General features: G+C 41.1%; 1 protein-coding gene across 6 annotated transcripts in view; it reads left to right on the forward strand.

Moving 5' to 3' along the window:
• Window positions 1-20,047, forward strand: part of HIPK1 (homeodomain interacting protein kinase 1) — a 44,602-nt gene that overhangs the window by 13,605 nt on the left and 10,950 nt on the right. For 3 of the 6 annotated variants that reach the window (XM_077334949.1, XM_077334952.1, XM_077334953.1), the window contains exons 5-15: window positions 459-545; window positions 1,159-1,343; window positions 1,820-1,982; window positions 3,633-3,858; window positions 6,546-6,667; window positions 7,942-8,076; window positions 11,998-12,140; window positions 12,864-13,046; window positions 14,576-14,791; window positions 17,576-17,808; window positions 19,426-19,562. In XM_077334949.1, coding sequence (XP_077191064.1) covers window positions 459-545; window positions 1,159-1,343; window positions 1,820-1,982; window positions 3,633-3,858; window positions 6,546-6,667; window positions 7,942-8,076; window positions 11,998-12,140; window positions 12,864-13,046; window positions 14,576-14,791; window positions 17,576-17,808; window positions 19,426-19,562 — 1,830 coding nt within the window. The remainder of the gene's footprint in view (window positions 1-458; window positions 546-1,158; window positions 1,344-1,819; window positions 1,983-3,632; window positions 3,859-6,545; window positions 6,668-7,941; window positions 8,077-11,997; window positions 12,141-12,863; window positions 13,047-14,575; window positions 14,792-17,575; window positions 17,809-19,425; window positions 19,563-20,047) is intronic. The other 3 variants (XM_077334951.1, XM_077334955.1, XM_077334954.1) reach the window with 3 other exon arrangements.

A 20,047-nucleotide genomic window follows, 5' to 3' on the forward strand; every position in this document is an offset into this window, starting at 1 on the left:
TATTTACAACCCTACTTAAAGTTTGAAAGGATTTTTTTAAAGTCACCAGAAAAAAAATGAAGAGTAATTTTTAAAATAAGAATCAAGGCCTTTAAAACTAAGTTTGTGAAAGATACAAGGAGCTAATCTTTGCAGCTGGTTATAAAACCAGACTTCAGTTGCTAAATGACTTCCATCTTCTGCCAACTCAGAAACCCTTTGAGGCTTGCCTTAGTGCTGCTTTGTGAAATACTTGATTCCTTTCTCAAGTTGGTTAGTATTCTGTCATTGGGAACATACATTTGCCATTGAGTCATTTTCCCAAGCATAGGTAGTAAGGTCAAGATGATGGCCTATCATTTCTGTTTCATAGAGTATCCCACTTGTAAATGACTGATTGCTTGCTGTCCTGTATTGTTATTGCAGTAAAATGTTAAAACTGTATTTCAACTACTTGTAATTTGTATTTTATTTGATAGACTCCAGAAGAACATGAGTTGGAGACAGGAATAAAATCAAAGGAGGCTCGGAAATATATTTTCAACTGTTTGGATGATATGGCGCAGGTGAGAATAGATAATGTGTGTGTGTGTATGTGTGTGGGCGTGCATGGGTACAAATATATTGGTGGTCTCTGGCCCTTGTGAAGTTCACCTGGCCTCGACCAGGGCCCCTGCCTGATGGAATGAACTCCTGGGAGAACTGAGGGCACTGACAGAACTTCTGTTGAGATACATCTTTTGGGGTTGATATGGCATTTGCTGTCAGCTGATATGGGGGATTGGGGTGGGGTGGTTAGGTAGGGTGGAAGGTTTTTTTTTAAATGCTTTATTGTATCTTTTGAAAGGCCAATGGACTGTGAGTGGTGGCATAAAGGTGATATAAAATAAATAAAAATACGAATTTTTTGAAGTAACATCATTCAGAGCAAAAGTATGTTTTATCCACTTTACATAGGAACTCACTCTGTAACAATGAAAGCTACAGTGTAATGGGGAATTGTGTTCAGTAGTCTTCTCTTAAACATGCCTCTTAAATATTTGATTCCAACATTAATATATTAGAAAAATTGAGGAGAAGGAATCGGGTACTGAAAGCAAAATTGAATTAAAATGTTATTTATTGTGGATGTAATGGTTTACACAACTATGAACACTTAAGTGTCCTTCTTCCCCCAAGGTGAATATGTCTACAGACTTGGAAGGAACAGACATGTTGGCAGAGAAGGCTGATCGAAGAGAATATATTGATTTGCTAAAGAAAATGTTGACGATTGATGCAGATAAGAGAATTACTCCGCTGAAGACATTGAACCATCAGTTTGTAACCATGAATCATCTACTGGATTTCCCACACAGCAATCAGTGAGTCTGCATGAAACAGTATTCATTAAGTTTTATAACCTGCCCAATCCTAAAACTGCAGGACCTCATATAAAATTATATTAGAAAAATAAAAACAATTAGAAGGGGGAAAATGTATAATTTTGAGTAATTCCTTTTAGTTCTAACCTTCTAGCAAGCCATTCTTATGTACTTTTGGGACTTGCTAAAAGCACGTGGTTGAGGTCAGAAAATGTAGGATTCATTGGTTTTCAGTGCTGCTTGAATCTGAGAGTTGTGATGGTAGGAAGTGGATGCACATGGTTTTGTGATGAAGAAAGGATGTTGCACAGGGGCACAAGTGAAGATTAAATGTTTGATTAGTTCCACAGCCACATACATATAATTTTCTGCAAACATACCAAATAGATTGACATGAGCCTCCGGGGAGGGCGGTATAGAAGTATGATGATAAATAAATGTCTGGCTAATGTTTCTTTTAATATTTACTCTTGTAGTGTGAAATCATGCTTTCAGAACATGGAGATTTGCAAGCGAAGAGTTAATATGTACGACACAGTTAATCAGATCAAGAGCCCTTTCACAACACATGTGGCACCAAATACAAGCACAAATCTCACAATGAGTTTCAACAACCAGCTTAATACTGTGCATCATCAGGTAACTAGTTCTTTTGTCTCTTTTTGAATGACTGAAAACTTGTAGGAGATTCCCAGGAGTGATTCTTTGTAGTAACATAGATCTTGTTTCACTGGCTGTATGCACTTGATCTGAAATCCATATAATATTTAATAGACAGCTGCATTACCTGCTTGTAAACTTTCAGAAGCAGTTCCAAGTGTCTTGACTTTTAAAGCTTATTAAGGTTTTGAGATTTCTCACACTGTATGGCCTGCTCTCATGTCTCTGCCCATTAAAAGTGAGGACTCAAAAGGACTTGCATGGGTACCCCCCAACCGCTATTTCCTCTTCTCCTTTTGACCCACCAGCCAAATCTGTTTTTCTGGCCCCATCTTCAGCTTACCTTCATTCCCTTCCCCTGGCAGGCTTTATTGGAGAAAACTATGACCCAATTGATTGATGCCAGCCACTGGCTGAATCCAGTTGCATGGTCAGGAACCTTCAAGGGCTTGCAGAGGACACCTCCCTTTCTCCTTTATCTTCTTCCCACACTATTTATTATTTTCCTCCTATGTACCCCCATATCCTCAATATTCCATGCTTCTTTCTCTCCTGCCTGCCTACCAATCAACCTACCTTTTTCTGCACCCCAAATTCAGTTATTTTTATTATACATTTAATTTATACTGTGTGTTCACAGTGGGAACTCAAAAAGCAGTTTACCTCATTCTCTTCACCTCCATTTTATCTTCCCAAGTACCCTATAAGGTAGATTAGCCTAAGAATGTGTCACCAGCCCAAGGAGCTCTTTGTGCACATCCGAGTCAGGTGCTCCTTCATTTTCTGCTTACGAGGCTAGTGCTGTGATAGCCGTTTTCTGGTAGGTGCTGCAGAAAGGGAAGAATGCCTGGAACAGGTGCCAAAAAGCAGAGTAGACTAAGGGTGGTGGTGGTAGGAAATGTAGGTTATCCTTCCAGGAGAGGAAACAATGAGTTGGGTGAGTTCAAGATCGTATGCCTGGCCCAATCATCGTTCTTCACTGCTGTGGTAATCGTTTGAAAGTTTCACAAAGCCTGTCTTACCAGTGGAAAGTGCCTTGTAGGCTGGCAGGTAGCTCAGAGATTTTCACACAACACTGGGTGTTCAGGCATTTTTTTCAGCTATATTTTAAGGATTCAATTTTCCTGTGATATAGCATCAACCTACCTTTGATATAATGAACCCTGGAATCTAAAGCAGGCACATCATGATGGGCTAGTGACCTATTTCTGGAGGTATTATCATGTGCCTATAAAGAATGTTGGGTGGGAATGTTTTGATCCAGCAACCTGTTTCTGACGTTCTGCTGCAAGAATGCCTTGTAAGATAATTTTAAATACCCTGGAGTGGATACAAAGATTCTAAGCACAAAATGGGTTAGTTTCAGTTTTGTCACTTCCCACTTCCTCCCACAACCTCCTGTGCCACTTAGGTGTAAATGGGTAGTCAGCTTTTTGAACCATGTTGGCTTGTAAAAGATATTAGGTTATTGAAAGTGGTTCCTTTATTATAGGCTCGTTTGAAGCTTTTCCGAACTAAATAGTGTATTGGTTTTGTTACTTTAGAAATGTTTGACACAGGTATTCGACAAAAACCTTGGTAGACCTAATACTTGTAGTATTCTAACATTGTATATTCTTGATTTTTCAGGCTAGTGTTTTGGCTTCCAATTCTGCTGCTGCTGCTGCTACTCTGTCTCTTGCAAATTCAGATGTTTCTCTGCTCAATTATCAATCTGCTCTGTATCCATCAACTGCTGCACCAGTTGCTGGTGTGGCACAACAAAGTGTTTCCTTACAGCCTGGAACCACACAGATCTGCACTCAAACAGACCCATTCCAACAAACGTTCATTGTGTGTCCACCCGCCTTTCAGAGTAAGTCTAATGGAAGTCTTTCATGCTATTTGCACAAAGAAAATATAGTGGTTATAGGATGTTGTGGCATGTGCTGCTAAGATGTAATGTACTGTATTTGCTAGCGTATAAGACTACTTTCCCCCCTGAAAAACATGCCTCCAAGTGGGGGGGGGGGGTCGTCCTATATGCCGGGTGCACTTCAGTTGGGATAGACATAGCTTCCCATAGTGGCCCATAGTACTGTAATGTAATGTAACAAACTCTATATTTTGAGTGGAAATGTTGGGGGGTCGTCTTATACTCCCAGTCGTCTTATACGCCGGCAAATACGGTAGTTTTTGAAAAGACAGCAATAAAACTCAGCATGGAGGAGAATTTTACGTATGCCAGTTGAATATTAAAACCATTCTGTATATGTTTTGAAATAGATGGAACAGGTAAGAATACGATGAGAAGGCATTTCAGTTAAATGGGCAACTGAGCATCCATTTGGGTCATTTCGGGATCTGTTAAATATATCCATATACTTCAGGATGTTTTGGGAAGTTGACATGGATAAAGCTAGGTCTGTTGTGTCAGACTGAGTATAGTTCCAGGCAATCCAGGAATTGTGCTGCTGCCGGTACTAGTAGAACACTGTGATGAAGTAGCTTCTGTTGCTTAATGTTTCTTTTGTGGGCATTAAAAAGAATCTGTTCTTGTTGATGCAATCTCCATTGCTATCTCCATTCAAGCGAGTTTATGATGGGTTCCTAGCACAGCCTTCATACATCCTATATGCAAGTGAATAATTCAGACTCAGTGCTCTGTAGATGACAAGAAATAAAATGTATACATTCCCCAGGGGCTTTTACTAGTAGCAATTGCAGTTTTCCATTGGAATTTTGATGCTCCAAAATCTATTTCCATATTTATGACTCCTTATTCTACACCACCCCAAAATACAGCCCAGCCTTGATACTCATAGACATATTTCAGAAAATCAGGAAAATATTGGTGAAAAATTTGCCAGTATGCAATTGTGTAGTAGTTAGATGGCTAAATGAATTTGTTACCAACTAGATAGTTGTTGCAAAAATTGGGAAATAGTCATCAGGGGAAAAACATAAGATTCAACCTCCATTTTCCCCCAGGCCTTCACATCTACACATGTACAGGCAGATAAAATTGAGCATCACTGAAATTAACATGGTTGGATACACTAGGTAGCTAATATCTCTAGTAGCCACATGTGCCCCCCCTGGTATCTAATTCCATGGATTGTGGCTACATAGTATAGTAAGAAAACACATAGCACAAATTTGGGCACCCCAGGATTGCAGAAAAATGGAGGTTGTAACCCTACCCCCCCAAAAAAACCCCTTAAAAGTGTTGTATGTGCATGTGCAGAAAATGTAAAACCTGCATCCACTTTTAACAGCTGTAATTAGGAGCCTTGCTGGGCTCTCAGGGACAGCAGCGTTGGGAGTGATTGGAGGGTGGGGAGTTGCAGCAGACCTGGTTATGGAACAGCTTTTCTCAACCTTTTTACTATTGAGAACCCCTGAAACATTCTCCAGACTTCGAGAAACCCCAGAATTAGTGCAATCGTGCAGAATATAATTTGAAAACATATCTGTGTACGCACTCACCCGGGGCCTCTCCCTTTCCCGCTCCCTTCAAGCTGACCATTGGCCATTTTGGGTTGGTTGACATGACCATATATGGTCATGAAGGTAAAGGTGTATCCCCTGTGCAAGCACCAAGTCTGACCCTTGGGGTGACACCCTCCAGCGTTTTCTTGGCAGACTCAATACAGGGTGGTTTGCCATTCCCTTCCCCAGTCATTACCGTTTACCCCCCAGCACTCATTTTACCAACCTCGGAAGGATGGAAGGCTGAGTCAACCTTGAGCTGGCTGCTGGGATTGAACTCCCAGCCTCATGGTCAGAGCTTCAGACAGCATGTCGGCTGCCTTACCACCCTGCACCACAAGAGGCTTATATACATGGTCATAAATGTTTTAAAAATTTTAAAAATATGTAAAAATATTAACTCCCATGATTTTGGGAAATACCTCCAGGCTGTTAAAAAACCTCAGGGTTTCATGTAAACTTGGTTGAGAAAGCCTGCTATAGAGTGTGAGAGGCTTGTTGGGCCTGGGGTCAAAGGCATTGATGGTGATGGGAGGGAAGTGTCAGCAGACTACAGAGGCTGGGAGCCTTGTTGGGCCCAGGGGAGCCTTACATTAGATGTCCCAGAAGCAGTGGAGGCAATAGGGGGGGAATCTGCAGTTGGCCTGGATACAGAAGCTGGAAACCTTACCAAGCCTGAGAGCAAAACAAGCAATGTTGGAGGGAGTCTCAGCAGGCCCAACTACAGAGGCTTGGGAGTGGCAGTGGTGGGGAGCCACAGTGGGCCTGGCTACAGAGGCTTTGAGCCTTTTCTGGCCTAGTGGCAGCAGGGGGGTGAGGAGAATGGTAAGCAGAGGAAGGGATCTCCAGATAGTATGGCGGGCGGGTCCCCACTTGTATTTTATGTTTTCTCAAGACCAAAATCAGTTCACTGCTCTGATTATAGTGGGTGGAATTAATTATTCAGTGCATTAGCATTTGCAGACTTCCTGCTTCTTCTTCCTGTTTCAAATCTTGGGAATTGGACTTTGAAAAAATGTTGGAGTAGTTAAAGAAATCAGTTAACTGAGGCCTGTCTTTTGTTTGAAACAGCTGGTCTTCAGGCTACAACAAAGCATTCTGGATTCCCTGTCAGGATGGACAATGCTGTTCCAATTGTGCCGCAGGCACCAGCAGCTCAGCCTCTGCAGATCCAGTCAGGAGTTCTCACACAGGTAAAAGTGAGTCTTTAAATGATACGATTGGTTTATTCTGGATCCAGATGTGAATCAGAAGAAATTAGTTCTCCTGTATTTACTAGTAGAATCCTGCTGAGTAACTCTGAAGAGGAAAAAAAAACCAGCAAAAGGTTGGCAGTCTGTCTCTTTATTTAGAGCGCCTCTCTTTGACTATTTAGACCTGCAACTTTGACACTCACAATGTTTCCTAGTCCTAAAACCTAGGCAGTTTTCATTCACAAGATGCTATTATTAGTACAAATCTACCACTGTGGTAGAATATCTTTATTATGGATATTCTGTTTAACAGTGTCAGAAAGCAATGAAAAAAATTATATTCTCTTGTTTAGTTAATTTCCTCTGTCAAATACCCCCACTCACAACAGGAAAAAAATTGCTAATTTCTTTTTGTGAAATTGATAAAAAGGTTACTTATATTTCAATGTTTATTGATACTTTAAATCAATTTTATATTTTACTCGAAAGCAAAGGGCTGTTTTCTTCCAGAACTGCTTATTTTTTCTCAATTATTCATTTTTGGAGATGCTTGTTCTAGAATAGAACAGCCTGGAATCCTAATCATTTCACAGATTACTTACTAACATAAATTCATGGTCTTTGCCATGGGACTTGTATTATATCACTGCGAACACTGTTCAAGTCAGGCATGATTCATTTAAAGATGGTTTGTGGGTTGTCCCTTCTTTATTGTGGAAAGTGTTTGGAAGCTCTTCAACTATACTACGCAGATCTCTTTCCGTATTCTATATTGGTACAACTGACAAATGTTCCTATTTCCTGGCAAATGCAAAGTTTAAAAATAAGTTACGGTGGTATATGATGACAATGATAATTGAATATCCTGTATTTTCAAAGAAATGTTTAAAAGCCACAGGGATGGCAATGATTGTTGGGTTTATGTTAAAATAAAACTCTGGTTTAAAAATCAGACACTCCCATCTTGGTAGAAGAGCATACATTGGTTTAAGGAGCTGGCCTGTGTTTCCAGGCTTCCCTTGCACTTGTTTAGACACATATATTCATGATTACAATTTGACCCAAAAGCACTAAACATGAGAAGGTTGTTGATATACAGGATTGCTTAGTATCTCTTGTATTTTGGTGATATTAAGAGCATATAGATTTCTGTGCATACCAATGAATTCTGCAAGCCATTCAAAAGCTCCACTAGTCTGTCCTTGGGGAGAAAGGCTTTCTGGCCCTGTTGCCTCCGTACATTTGTTTCACTCACTGCCTAATCTACATTTCAGGGAAGCTGTACACCACTAATGGTAGCAACTCTTCATCCTCAAGTAGCCACCATCACGCCGCAGTATGCGGTGCCCTTTACTCTGAACTGCGCAGCCGGCCGGCCAGCGCTAGTAGAACAGACGGCTGCAGTACTGGTAATTGCCTCCCTTGATTGTGTTCACTAACGGAGTTTTTGTTTTAACTTAGACTTGCAGAGGGCATGGAAGCATGTGCCATCTTGTGGCTGTGTTCTTGCTACATCTTAATGTCTTGTTGTTTTTCCTCCCCAACATTGCTGAAGCACTGTCTGACTCTGATGTTTAGTGTTGCTCTGTAAAGAATCCAGATCCATTGACTGTTGTTCTTTACTAGCCTAGTATGCTGATAATGCTCTTCTCCTAATCCGAGAAGAGTGGTAATTGTATTTCTTCTTTGCTTTACTCTCCTACCTTTTTGTGTTTATTGATTGAAAACAAAGGGGATGACCATTAGGTTGACTCGTCTCAGGTACTTGGGCTGCCTGAACTTGACAGGTTTAGCTGCTATTATTTTTTTTAGCTCTTTCGCATGTAGAAATGTTTCAGCCACTGAAAACCTCTAATACCAGCAAATGCTTGATTAATTTATGGCTTTTACAATCCAGTTTTCTTAACCTCCATTGAATAATGATGATCCTAATTCTCCCTGGCCTTTCATTAACTCTGACCAGTCATTGGCAGTGTGCATCATCCTCAGAGAGATGTTGCTCCCCACCAATGCTTTTACACCCTTTTGCATTTCTTGGTTGAGATTAAAGGTGAGCTCTTACCTGCTAAATATTTCTCAGGCTGGTTTCTTCTTAAACCCGGTGGGGATATTAAAAGAAGTGCAGTGTACTTTTTCAAAAAACAAATTCCTTCCTGTTCTGGATTTGTTTGGTTCCTGCATTGGAATTTACATTGTAGGTGCCACAAAACAGTCAATCGGAAACTCCAGAATCAGATCAGTGAAACTAAGTGCACTTGAAATCCTGGTGTCCTCACGTGTCTTGCAAAGCACACTTCATTTGTTACATACATCATTGTCTTTTGTGGCTTTAAAGTGATGATTCATGAGCATTGTTCTCTTCAGCAGAGATAAACTCTGGGGCACTACTGGCTCTAGTCAAAATGAGTATCAGTGGAATTGGCACTTGTGCCCAGTGCAAGAAGGCAGGCAGCAGAGGAACATTATGGATCTGTATGCTTAGGACCATTAATGATCCACACACCTCCCTTCTGCCTCCTCCCATGTTTAGTCTGACCTGTTTAAGGTTGAAATACAATTCCTGAAATACCCATCTTGCATATAATGGCTCCTAAAAGGCTGTTCTGTGATTGGTTACTTTCAGAATGCCGATCTGGCTTTCTCACCTGCCAAGCTACTCTGATTAGTCCCTTTTTGAGCACTGCTAGGGAGAGGGCTGTATATGCGCTGCACTAAAAAAAAGAAAGAAAATTAATTGCAGAGAATACTTGATTTCAGAGACATTAGTACATATTATGCCTGTTAAGCAAATTGCATATATTTGCTTGCACTGCATAATTGTGTTCATGGAAGGCGGAGGAGAGCTCTGCAAGGCACTGAAGCCCCAGCCCCTCACTGTTAGAATCCTTTTTTGCTCTCTCTCTTCCCTGCCCTAATCTTCTGAGAGTCTGCCGGGTAGTTGCCTGCTTCACCCCTATCTTGCATCCTCAAGGTCTAGAAATTTGCTTCTTAAAAAATGAAAACTATGACTCTTGGAATGCTGAATTCTGCACCCAGTACTAATTTCTACATGATATGTGGTGTGATTATAAGAATACTGATACCACAGACTAAACCCCCCTAGCTATCTGGATCCTAATCTCTCTGTGAATTTGACTTCTAATAGATTTTTGCCTGAAGTGCTCACCTTTAGTGCTTTCAACTCTTCTCCCTTTTGCCGCTTCATCTAAGTTTGCATTAGCCATTTGCTAAGCTTTGCATATTTTTGTCCCTCCTCTGTCAAAACAGTTCGTCGCTTGGAAGGCCCGATTTCTGCCTCCTGTTGGGACATTAGATCTCGCACTGTATTAAACTCTCTGCTTTGTCTTGTGCAGGTGTTGGCTTTTGGAAAGAGGCATGGTGTGACTCTTAACATAATTCTCTTTTTTTATTATTCCGCTTGTGTTGGCAGAGGGGTTAGCAGTTCTCTGCTTGAAGGCTTCTTGTTTGGAACCAGTATTTGTAATAAGTGGATCTGTTACTTGCAGAAATCTGTCATTTAAAACAATATTTGTTTGTTGATTTGCAGTCTGAACTGTGTGACTGTATATCATTTATTTTAGAAATATTTTACTGCAGAACTTACTGTCATTTGCTTGGGAAAACAGTATCATACCTCTCCAGAGACCCACTCATGTTGGCTCGCAAGTAAAAACTACCATAAATAATTTCTGTAGACAACATAAATTATTTCAAAAATAAGACGAGCAGAAAAAAATAACACAACAGCCATTGAACAGTCTAAATAAAAATCCATAAAACAGTCCTCAGGCTAGAAGCAGACCATAAAATAGTTTGGTGCCTAAGAGGTAGTAAGATAGGCACCGGGCAAGCCTCAAGGGGCAGGGCATTCCAGAGGCAAGGTGCAACTGCTTGAAAAACCCACATTCTAGTTGCCACCCACATCACCTCTGCAGGCAGGGTTACAAACAGCAGGATTTGGGAGGCAGATCTTAACTGGTGGGCTAGAAAGTATGGAAGAAGTTGGTCCTTAAGGATCCTGCTCTAAGCCATTTAGGGCTTTGGGGGGGGGATTAGTTTGAATTGTGCCTGGCAACACAGGAAAGTTTAAATATGAATGAGAGAAGTGTTGTTAAATCAGTGACAGAGACTATCTCTGGGTTGCTAGTGGTGAGTAATAATTTAATCATTTATATTTATTCTTTTATTTGTTCCCCGCCTCTCATGGCATGCTGGCTATGGTTATCTGAATGAAAATCCTTTACTATATTCCACCATGGAAGTTCTAATTAATAAAGTTTCATTCATAATCTGGAGGCTTCACACTAATCCATGTGTGTGTGGAAGATTTACATTTACTGGCTCACAATCCTAGCAGTTTGATAATTAAAGTAACTGAATTCCTGTTTCCAGTTCCCTAAAGATATCTGCCCAGACCATTTCAGGGGAGGTGGATGGGTTTCCTTGCCAAACGTAGGAATCATACATGTACTGTCCTGATTTCAGAAGTAACTTTGGCATGAATCGGTTTCAACTTTTTGAATTTTGAAGAGGAATAGGACAGGATGATTCTAAAACCCCTGTTAGAAACACGCACAATGAAACTATTTGAACCAAGTAGGAAATTTTCTTCATGGATAATAGTGAGGCAGTGGAACAGACTGTGCCATTAATCCTCATAATACAAACAATATGACTGCATAGTGAATATCTTTTGGCAAGACTTTGGGCAGGCAATTCCCCTTTGGACAGGTGAAACAATTGTCATGCCATGCATCATTGATGTGATGTCAGCACACCAGCCAATGCTGTGGATTACCTGACATCAGAAGTCCTGACATCCTGTCTGGGTTTTCACCTGTATCAATGCACTGTGCAGTATCGTGATTGACACTCAACATACCCCCAAAGTTCCTGGCAAGCCTAGGTAGGATTCAAGTCTTGGTTGTAGGACAAATGTATGTTTTCCCTTCTGGACCATATCTTCTCTCGAGGTATCAACATGAAAATCAACTTCAATTTCTAATTTCTGATACTGATCAGATGAACAAGTTCTTTGGAGAGATGACCTCAGCTGCCAGTTATTTGATAAGTTTTCTGCAGTACAATATAAGCACCAGAAGTCCTTCACAGGCTTTCCTTGTGCTGTAAAAAGTGAACAGTGTGGCCGAGAGCACTTCCTTCTCTGCTTAATTTGTTCACTTCCCATTGTGAAATTGTTTGCGGAAGTGTCATGTGGCTTGTTCTGCAAGTTAGCAGTCTACTCATTTCTTATACTTTCAACAGTGAATCTCCCCTTATAGCTAAAACTAATCAGTGGATCTTTTTTTTCTCTGTTTGCTGTTTTGCAGCAGGCCTGGCCTGGAGGGACCCAACAGATCCTATTGCCATCTACCTGGCAACAGCTTCCGGGAGTTGCATTGCACAACTCTGTCCAGCCTACAGCTGTTATTCCAGAGACAATTGGAAGCAACCAGCAATTAGCTGACTGGAGGTAAGTCTTTTATGAAATTGGCATAGAGAACGTTAGGTGTTTTTAGTTTAAATTTTCAGGTCATGGTGTACTGGGATATTCAGGTAGATTAGTGGACCAAAGATAGACTGCCATAAACTGTCTGGGCATAGTGGAAAGTTACAAATACTTGAGATTCTGAAAAACTTGGCAGCAAGTGGTTTTCCAGCAGATTAGTGTTCTGGAATGGGAAGGCAGTGACTTGAATTGGGGTTAGTAATATTCCAGGGTGATCTGAGTATCTGTAGCTGACAAGGCTTTCTAGAGTTACAATAATTATGAAAACAGTGTTCAACATCTTACTTTCATGAGCAAATTAGGCACCAAGAAAGCCTTCTAAGCCGAAGGGTATAACTCTGCATAGGATAGTACGGTATGAGACTTTGCTGTCTGAGCTGTAATACCGTAATATTCAACTATCTACAAAGGTTGATGGTACAAAACTCTTTTCCCTTGAAAATCTTTCAAGTTTGCCTATCAGCAGTAATGTAAGACATTTTAGTTTGGGTGGAGGTTTGTGTCTGGGATCTCAGTAGACATAAGGTGCTGGGGTCTTTATTTGAGCATGAACGTATTAGGAACAATATCATGCTGGGACATTCAGATAGACTGGTGGATCAGACTCACTGCTGATATGGGGTAAATGATGTTTTTTCCACAATGTCTAAATTTAACACTATCAAATTATTCTTTTTTTTTTTAAAGGAATGCCCATTCACATGGAAATCAATACAGCACGATCATGCAGCAGCCATCTTTGCTGACCAACCATGTGACCCTGGCCACAACTCAGCCTCTGAATGTTGGAGTGGCTCATGTTGTGAGGCAGCAGCAAAGTAATGCTGCACCGGCAAAAAAGAACAAACAGGCAACCCACAGTGCCACAAAGTAAGAATTCTTTCAACTGACACCGAGATACTTCAGTCAGTAGCTCAAAGTAAATGGAAAATGCATTGAGACCCAGATTAGCCAGAACAGAGTGATTGCCTCAGATATGCATTTATTTTATGTACTTATCAATGATATAAGTACATATATTACAGTTATATTATTTTATGTGCTTAATATTAAATGTGCTTATCGATATATCGACTTTTTCTGCCCTCTTTTCCTTCTGGCTCACCAATTGCTAATACCTAGTGGCCATGAATTATTACCAGTGCTGGTGATAATTGACAAATGTGGTTTTTAATCCATTTAAAATGGTTTTAAATTGTTTGGGTAGTAACTGACTGACATGTAAACTGCCCTGAGACAATTTTACTGAGTGGGGTGGTATATCCATCATCCACCCACCTCATTAGTTTTTCTGTTGTCAGAACCTTTGGAATCAGATATAACTAAGCTGTTATAATGGATATTCCTTGAATGTGAAAAAGACTTTTAAAGTTTGATTTGAGATGCTTTTGCACCACATTTGTGCTGATTTGCTTATTACCTTGTTAGCAAGAGGCCATGGTTCAGTGATAGGGTATGCAGACGGTCCCACGTTCATTCCCTGGTATCTCCAGTTTTTCTAAAAAGATAAAGGTAAAGGTAAAGGTATCCCCTGTGCAAGCACCGAGTCATGTCTGACCCTTGGGGTGACGCCCTCTAGCGTTTTCATGGCAGACTCAATACGGGGTGGTTTGCCAGTGCCTTCCCCAGTCATGACCGTTTACCCCCCAGCAAGCTGGGTCCTCATTTTACCGACCTCGGAAGGATGGAAGGCTGAGTCAACCTTGAGCCGGCTGCTGGGATTGAACCCCCAGCCTCATGGGCAAAGCTTTCAGACGGCTGCCTTACCACTCTGCGCCACAAGAGGCTCATAAAAAAAGAGCTGGTATCTAAAAAGATACCAGCTCATAAATGATGTGAAAGACCTCAGCCTGGGATTCTGGAGAGCAGGTGTCAGCTTAAGTGGACCTTAGTGGGCTGATGGTCTGATTCAATATGAGGCGGCTTCAGGTGTTCATTCTTTAACTAGTCAGCTGTGTTAAACAAGCTGTGTTAAACAAGCACACCCAAAACAAGCTTGCTGATTCTTGTTTTGATTCTGCATCTCCCTCATGCCATTTGAGCCCATGAATATTTTCATGCCAGTTTCTGTTTACCCACTCAGTTTGCCCCTTAAAGGTGTACACATTTTTTCAACATTATTTGTGCATCACTAGATTGGCATTTAACATAGAAGCATTATACATACAAGCCCCTATAAATTATGTAAAATGATAAAAAAGAACCAAACAGATCACCAGTGCCATGGTACATAAACAAGAAATGCACAAGGGAGTAGCCATCCATCTCTCAGACCCTTCGGAACCTAAATGCTGTGATCCATTCTGTGCTAGATGGATTTATGCTAACTTTCAATGTACAATCAGAAGAAAAACCAGACTGTATCATGGTATGGTAACTTTCATTGTGTTTTCCTATAGGCCTACATCTACCCTGGAGCCAGTTCCAACGCAAGTCTACTCGCTTATAGGGAACAGTCCTCTGCGTGCCGCATCTTCTTCCTCCAATGCTCTCCTTCCAGGGCAGGAGCAGCACCAGCCCATTGTTATTCCAGACACCCCAAGTCCCCCGGTCAGTGTAATCACCATCCGCAGTGACACTGATGAAGAAGAAGACAATAAATACAAGCCTGGAAGGTAGCTTCATTAGTGTGATTTTAAAGAGATTTCTAGTGAGGGGAAGAGTGTGGGTGCATTACGCAGAGTTCTTGATGCTTAGAGATAGGGCATATCCTTGGAGTAACTAACTAGAGACATGATGAATTTTTCATTTTGAGACCCTAGGGTGAGATGGAACTTCTTGTTTACAGTTCTAGAAATTCTGATTATCTGACATATTAGTTATGGACTACCATACAACTTTGTTCCGCCAACCATAGTACGTATGAATCACGCCTTACAGTTTATGACCCATGTTATTAGTAACTTCAGTAAGTGGGTATTGAAATTGTACTTTTTATTAAATTGAGTCCCATCTGATGTTCAGAGTAACATTGGAAACATTTTAAAAACTGAGTGATGCAAACGTCAGCCTTCAGACACTTTTGTCATTACATAGGAAGATGGACTGTTATCATGGTTCCAGTAATAAATAGAAACTTAAGCATAGAATAAAGTAGAAAAACTTAATGTCAAGCTTTTTATGAATCCATTAGATAGTGTTAAGAGCCAGCATGCTGAAGTAGAGAGGATGCTGCTTTTCTAGTGGTGTACCTGGTTTTTAATTCCTGCTGAACTGAGAAGCTCACAGGATTATCTTTGACTAATTGCACGTTGCCAGCCTCACATATCAGATAGTGTTGGCATCACAATGAAATGGCAGAATGAAATGGGATTTTCTCCTCCAGCACTCATCAGATGGGAAATACTTGAAGGGAAAAAGTACTATTCAAAATGCATATACCAGTTGCATTAGAGTCCGTAGTAGTCCCACTGCCACTTGCCAGTCATGATCTGGTAAGCTGATGATGCTCCCATGGTAGGCAGAGATAGAAGCACCTTATCAGTGCATGCAGGGAAAAAAAAAACATGCTCTCCCAGTGTACAGTATAATGATGGAGGGGAAAAGGGAACAAAGCAAGGAAAAGCATGATGGTTACCAACAGGAGTCCTGGAATGTACTTATGCCAGAGTGTTCCACTGATGTAGGTTTGATTCCATTCTTTCAACCATATTCCCTTTTACCTGTTGCACATTCAGGGAAGAAAACATGGCCACAGAACTCACCTGCATGCCCAGAGGCAATAGCACTCTGCAGAGGCAGTAGATCACCAAGTCCTCTCCTGTTCAAGGGTTCAAGTCTCCAGGGGGTGATGGTAGTTGGAAGGGGGTGGGATGAAGACATTATGGCAACAGTACATATGATGATGTTAGCCATTCAGTCAAGTCTGACTCTTGACAGTCCTGTGACACAACTTCCGTCAGGATATCTAGTCTGTAGATACTTTGATGCTGGCCAATGACCATAATAAATAATCAATCAATCCATCAGGATATCCTGCACCACTTCTTTTAGTTGCACAATGTTCTGGCCAGTGTCCATTTTGATCATATCTAATCACTGTGTTCTTTGTTAGCCTGGCTTCCTTTTTCCACTGATCAATCCTAGTTCATTACATGTGCTTGTCTACAAAAGGCACTCCCCATGTTAAATGGGGAAAGACACGCATGTGGCAAAGATGGCTTCAGATACCACTAAGGAGAATACTATGTTCAGAGTATTCCCTTTTTGTGCAGAGCAACCTTCCTCTAGTATTCCCATTCTAGAGTTCCCCTGTATGTGATCTAAACAGGCCTCTGAAGTATTGTATGCATTTTTAAAATAAAGACATCTTTCTGCCTTGAGGCTAGGGAGATGTCTCCCCATGTTATGCACCTGTCACCTGAATTATAGGGGTCCTAAAGATAAAGGTATCCCCTGTGCAAGCACCGAGTCATGTCTGACCCAGTGCCTTCCCCAGTCATTACCGTTAACCCCCCAGCAAGCTGGGTACTCATTTTACTGACCTCGGAAGGATGGAAGGCTGAGTCAACCTTGAGCCGGCTGCTGGGATTGAACTCCCAGCCTCATGGGCAAAGCTTTCAGACGGCTGCCTTACCACTCTGCGCCACAAGAGGCTCTAGAGGGGTCCTGGCAAGGGCTAATATAGTACTAGGGAGAGCTGCAGTGTGACAATGCACTGTGGCTTGGGGTTGGCTATGGGTGAGCGGGGAGGCAGTTGTATTTTAACTCTCCATGGCCCCCCATGGAATTGTTTTCAGAATACAACCAACAGCAGCAGTGCCCATTTTCGCCCAGGATGAAGAGGCTTAGGATACTGACTGAGCCTTGCTCTTCTCTGGACACACTGCAACACCATCCAGTTCTACGCAGGCCTCAGGAGCATATGGCACAGTGACATATGGGTGTATTTTAGCTATTTATCTAACTATCTATTTATTATGCTTATCTTTCCACTCAGTCAGGGTTCACAAGGAAGTGAACACAAAAACATTAAACAATTAAAATACAGTTAAAATTATGAAATTCAGTTACACACATGAAGAAGAAGAGTGGGTCCTTATATGCCACTTTTCTCTTCCTGAAGGAGTCTCAAAGCGGCTTACAGTCACCTTCTCTTTTCTAGTACACACAGTACTAGAAGGCTGGCCAAATGCAGTTATTTGGGGGTATTCCAGATAAAACTAAAAGGTCTTCACCTGCTGGCAAATGACACTAATAGAGGGAGACAGACAAGTCTCCCTGGGAGAAGGCATTCCAGAGTGTTGTTGATATTGTCAGTAATACTCCAGTGGAGGATTTTGTTGATATCCTAAGCTTGTAGAGACAGAATTATGATGTGCTATTATTGTGCTGTCAATGTTATGAATATGCATTTGGATAAATTTAATGAAATGGGTAAATATTTGTTTGTCTCTTAGCTTGGGTATGAAGCAGAGGTCCAATGTCATCAGCTATGTTACAGTTAATGATTCCCCTGACTCAGACTCCTCATTGAACAGCCCCTATGCGTCAGATGCACTTTCCACGCTGAGGAACTCTGGGGCAGCAGTGGAGCCAAACAGAGGGGCAGCTGAGAGTTCCAGTTCCCGTACCATTATTGTGCCTCTGAAAACACAGCTCAGTGACTGTATCGTAGCCACCCAGGCCTCAGGTATGGTCAATCACCTACAAAACTACCATGAAGGAATGATTATGTTTTGAAATGGCACAGTGCTTTCAGTGAACATTAGTCTCCACAGCTGTCGTGCCCTTCGTCTCAAAGGTTGGAGCGCGTAAGCCCAAGCAGAGTTATCAGTTTCAGGGCACTGTAAGATGATGGGTAAACGTCAGTAAGTTTGATTGACAGTGGATGAATACAACAGATTTGTGATGCTGACCACTTCTGTTTACTTCACTGTAAGCATGTTGTGCAAGGATTATTCTTACTCGTTATAAATTATTTTTCCGAGTTATTGATGGAGTTGGATGATGCTCTTTAATTATCCATTTGTGTCTCCAGGTTAGATATAGTTGTTTATCACCATTCTGTGCATTTTTACACATTTCTCTACAGAATATTTTATTGTGCCTTTAATGTTTTGAAATATGCTCTCTTAATAATTCCTAATAAATTACTGCTTAGATTCCTGTGCTTTTTAAAAAACAATTTCAGATCATAAAACAGGTTCATATGCTGTTCATGCATTACAGCAGGTGGGGTCCCGTTGAAAAGATCCATGTATGAAATTGAGTGTTTTCTGCTTCCCACCTTTTGGTGGATAACCTCCTCCCCCACAAACGGGAATCAGCAAAAATTGCATTCCCTGCATATATACATGGGTCTATTTATTTAATTACTTAAAAGTATCTCTGTACCACTTTACAGTGATATCAAGCATACAGAACCCAGCACCCATAGCATTATACCATTAGTATTTACTATTTTCTTCAACTATATAGAACCTCTACAATTAAAAAATTCCAAAAAATATCCTGATTTGCATATTAGGAGGCTTTGCTATATGTTTCCTTTGTTCAACAGAGCACATTAACCAGTGATGGAATAGTCATCAGTATAGAGTGTGTCTGTGTGTATGTCTGTGTATGTGTGAGTGATGGTACCTCTAATGACAATGGGGAGATTTCTGAAAGGGAGGTCATGAAAAGGCAATGTAAGGTAAACATTTTATTTATTTATTTTATTTCTCATGTATATACTGCCCTCTCCTTGTCACTCAGGGCGGTTTACATGGAACATGAAGTCATAAAATCTAAATTCATTCATAAACTTGGTACGGTGAAGGTTTGGTAACTATATCAGTTGATAATGACAGCAATAACATCAACATCATTATCACTAATAACTAATAATTGAACTGGTTAACATGTCAACTATAACCCCACAGATTTGTCAGTGCTGGTTGCCCCATGGTGTATTTGATAGGGGGGGGCTGGGGGCCCAGTAGTTGCTGTTGTTATTGGTTCAAATGGCCTTAACCAAATGCCTCTGGCGAAATGTTTTAGTATAGCTCTTATTTTATTAAATTTATACAATGCCCCTCTCTGCGAACAGGTTTTAATTAAGAAGGACAGGGGTATGAAGAACTGCACTCAGGAGTGCTTTGGGATGTCTTCTTGAAACTAAATGGCTGGTTGGGCTGTGAAAAAAGTCAAAATTTCACTGGGTATACAAGACCTTTGGGCATACATTAGCACTTTGTATCCTAGCCAGAGAATCTCATTTTCTATGTTTTAAACAGTAAGCTGAACTTGGTTATTAACATTTTAGGTGTCCTGAGTAGCCTGAGCAAGACCAAGCCAGTGGCATCTGTAAGTGGGCAATCTTCAGGATGCTGTATCACACCTACAGGATATCGGCAGCACCGTGTGGTGACTAATGGTGTACAGCCACTCAACCTTAGCCAGGTAAGCAGAAATCTACTATCAGATGACTAGTGCTGAGGAGTCTGCTGCTAGATTTGGACATAAACAGTTGTGAACTGGCATGTGAGGAAGAGTCCGATCATGTTGGGGGAAGAGTGAGCTTAGATGAGGATATGTAGGGCAGAAATACTGGGTGGAGGTTTAAACTAGGCTGATTCTGTTTCATCTTCACATATCTAGATCTCTGAGCTGAGTTGTAATACACACGTACTATACATCAGACATATTAGACTTCTCTCCTAACATTACTTTCTGGGAAGAATCCTTTGGCTGACTTCTGCTGTATGAAAGAAGTCACCAGCTTTGGGTTGCTGTGGTGTCTTCTGTCAAGCCAACTAGGCTAACTACTGGCAGTCTGCAATGCTGCCTGGCTTGATAACAAACTTTACCTTTACACTGTCATTCTTCCCATTTCTCCATTAAACACAGTACTTTAGTTACCTCTGGCACAGTTGCAGTGATCTGAG

The sequence above is a fragment of the Paroedura picta genome, chromosome 4, assembly GCF_049243985.1.
Source record: "Paroedura picta isolate Pp20150507F chromosome 4, Ppicta_v3.0, whole genome shotgun sequence".
NCBI classification, from domain to species: domain Eukaryota; kingdom Metazoa; phylum Chordata; class Lepidosauria; order Squamata; family Gekkonidae; genus Paroedura; species Paroedura picta.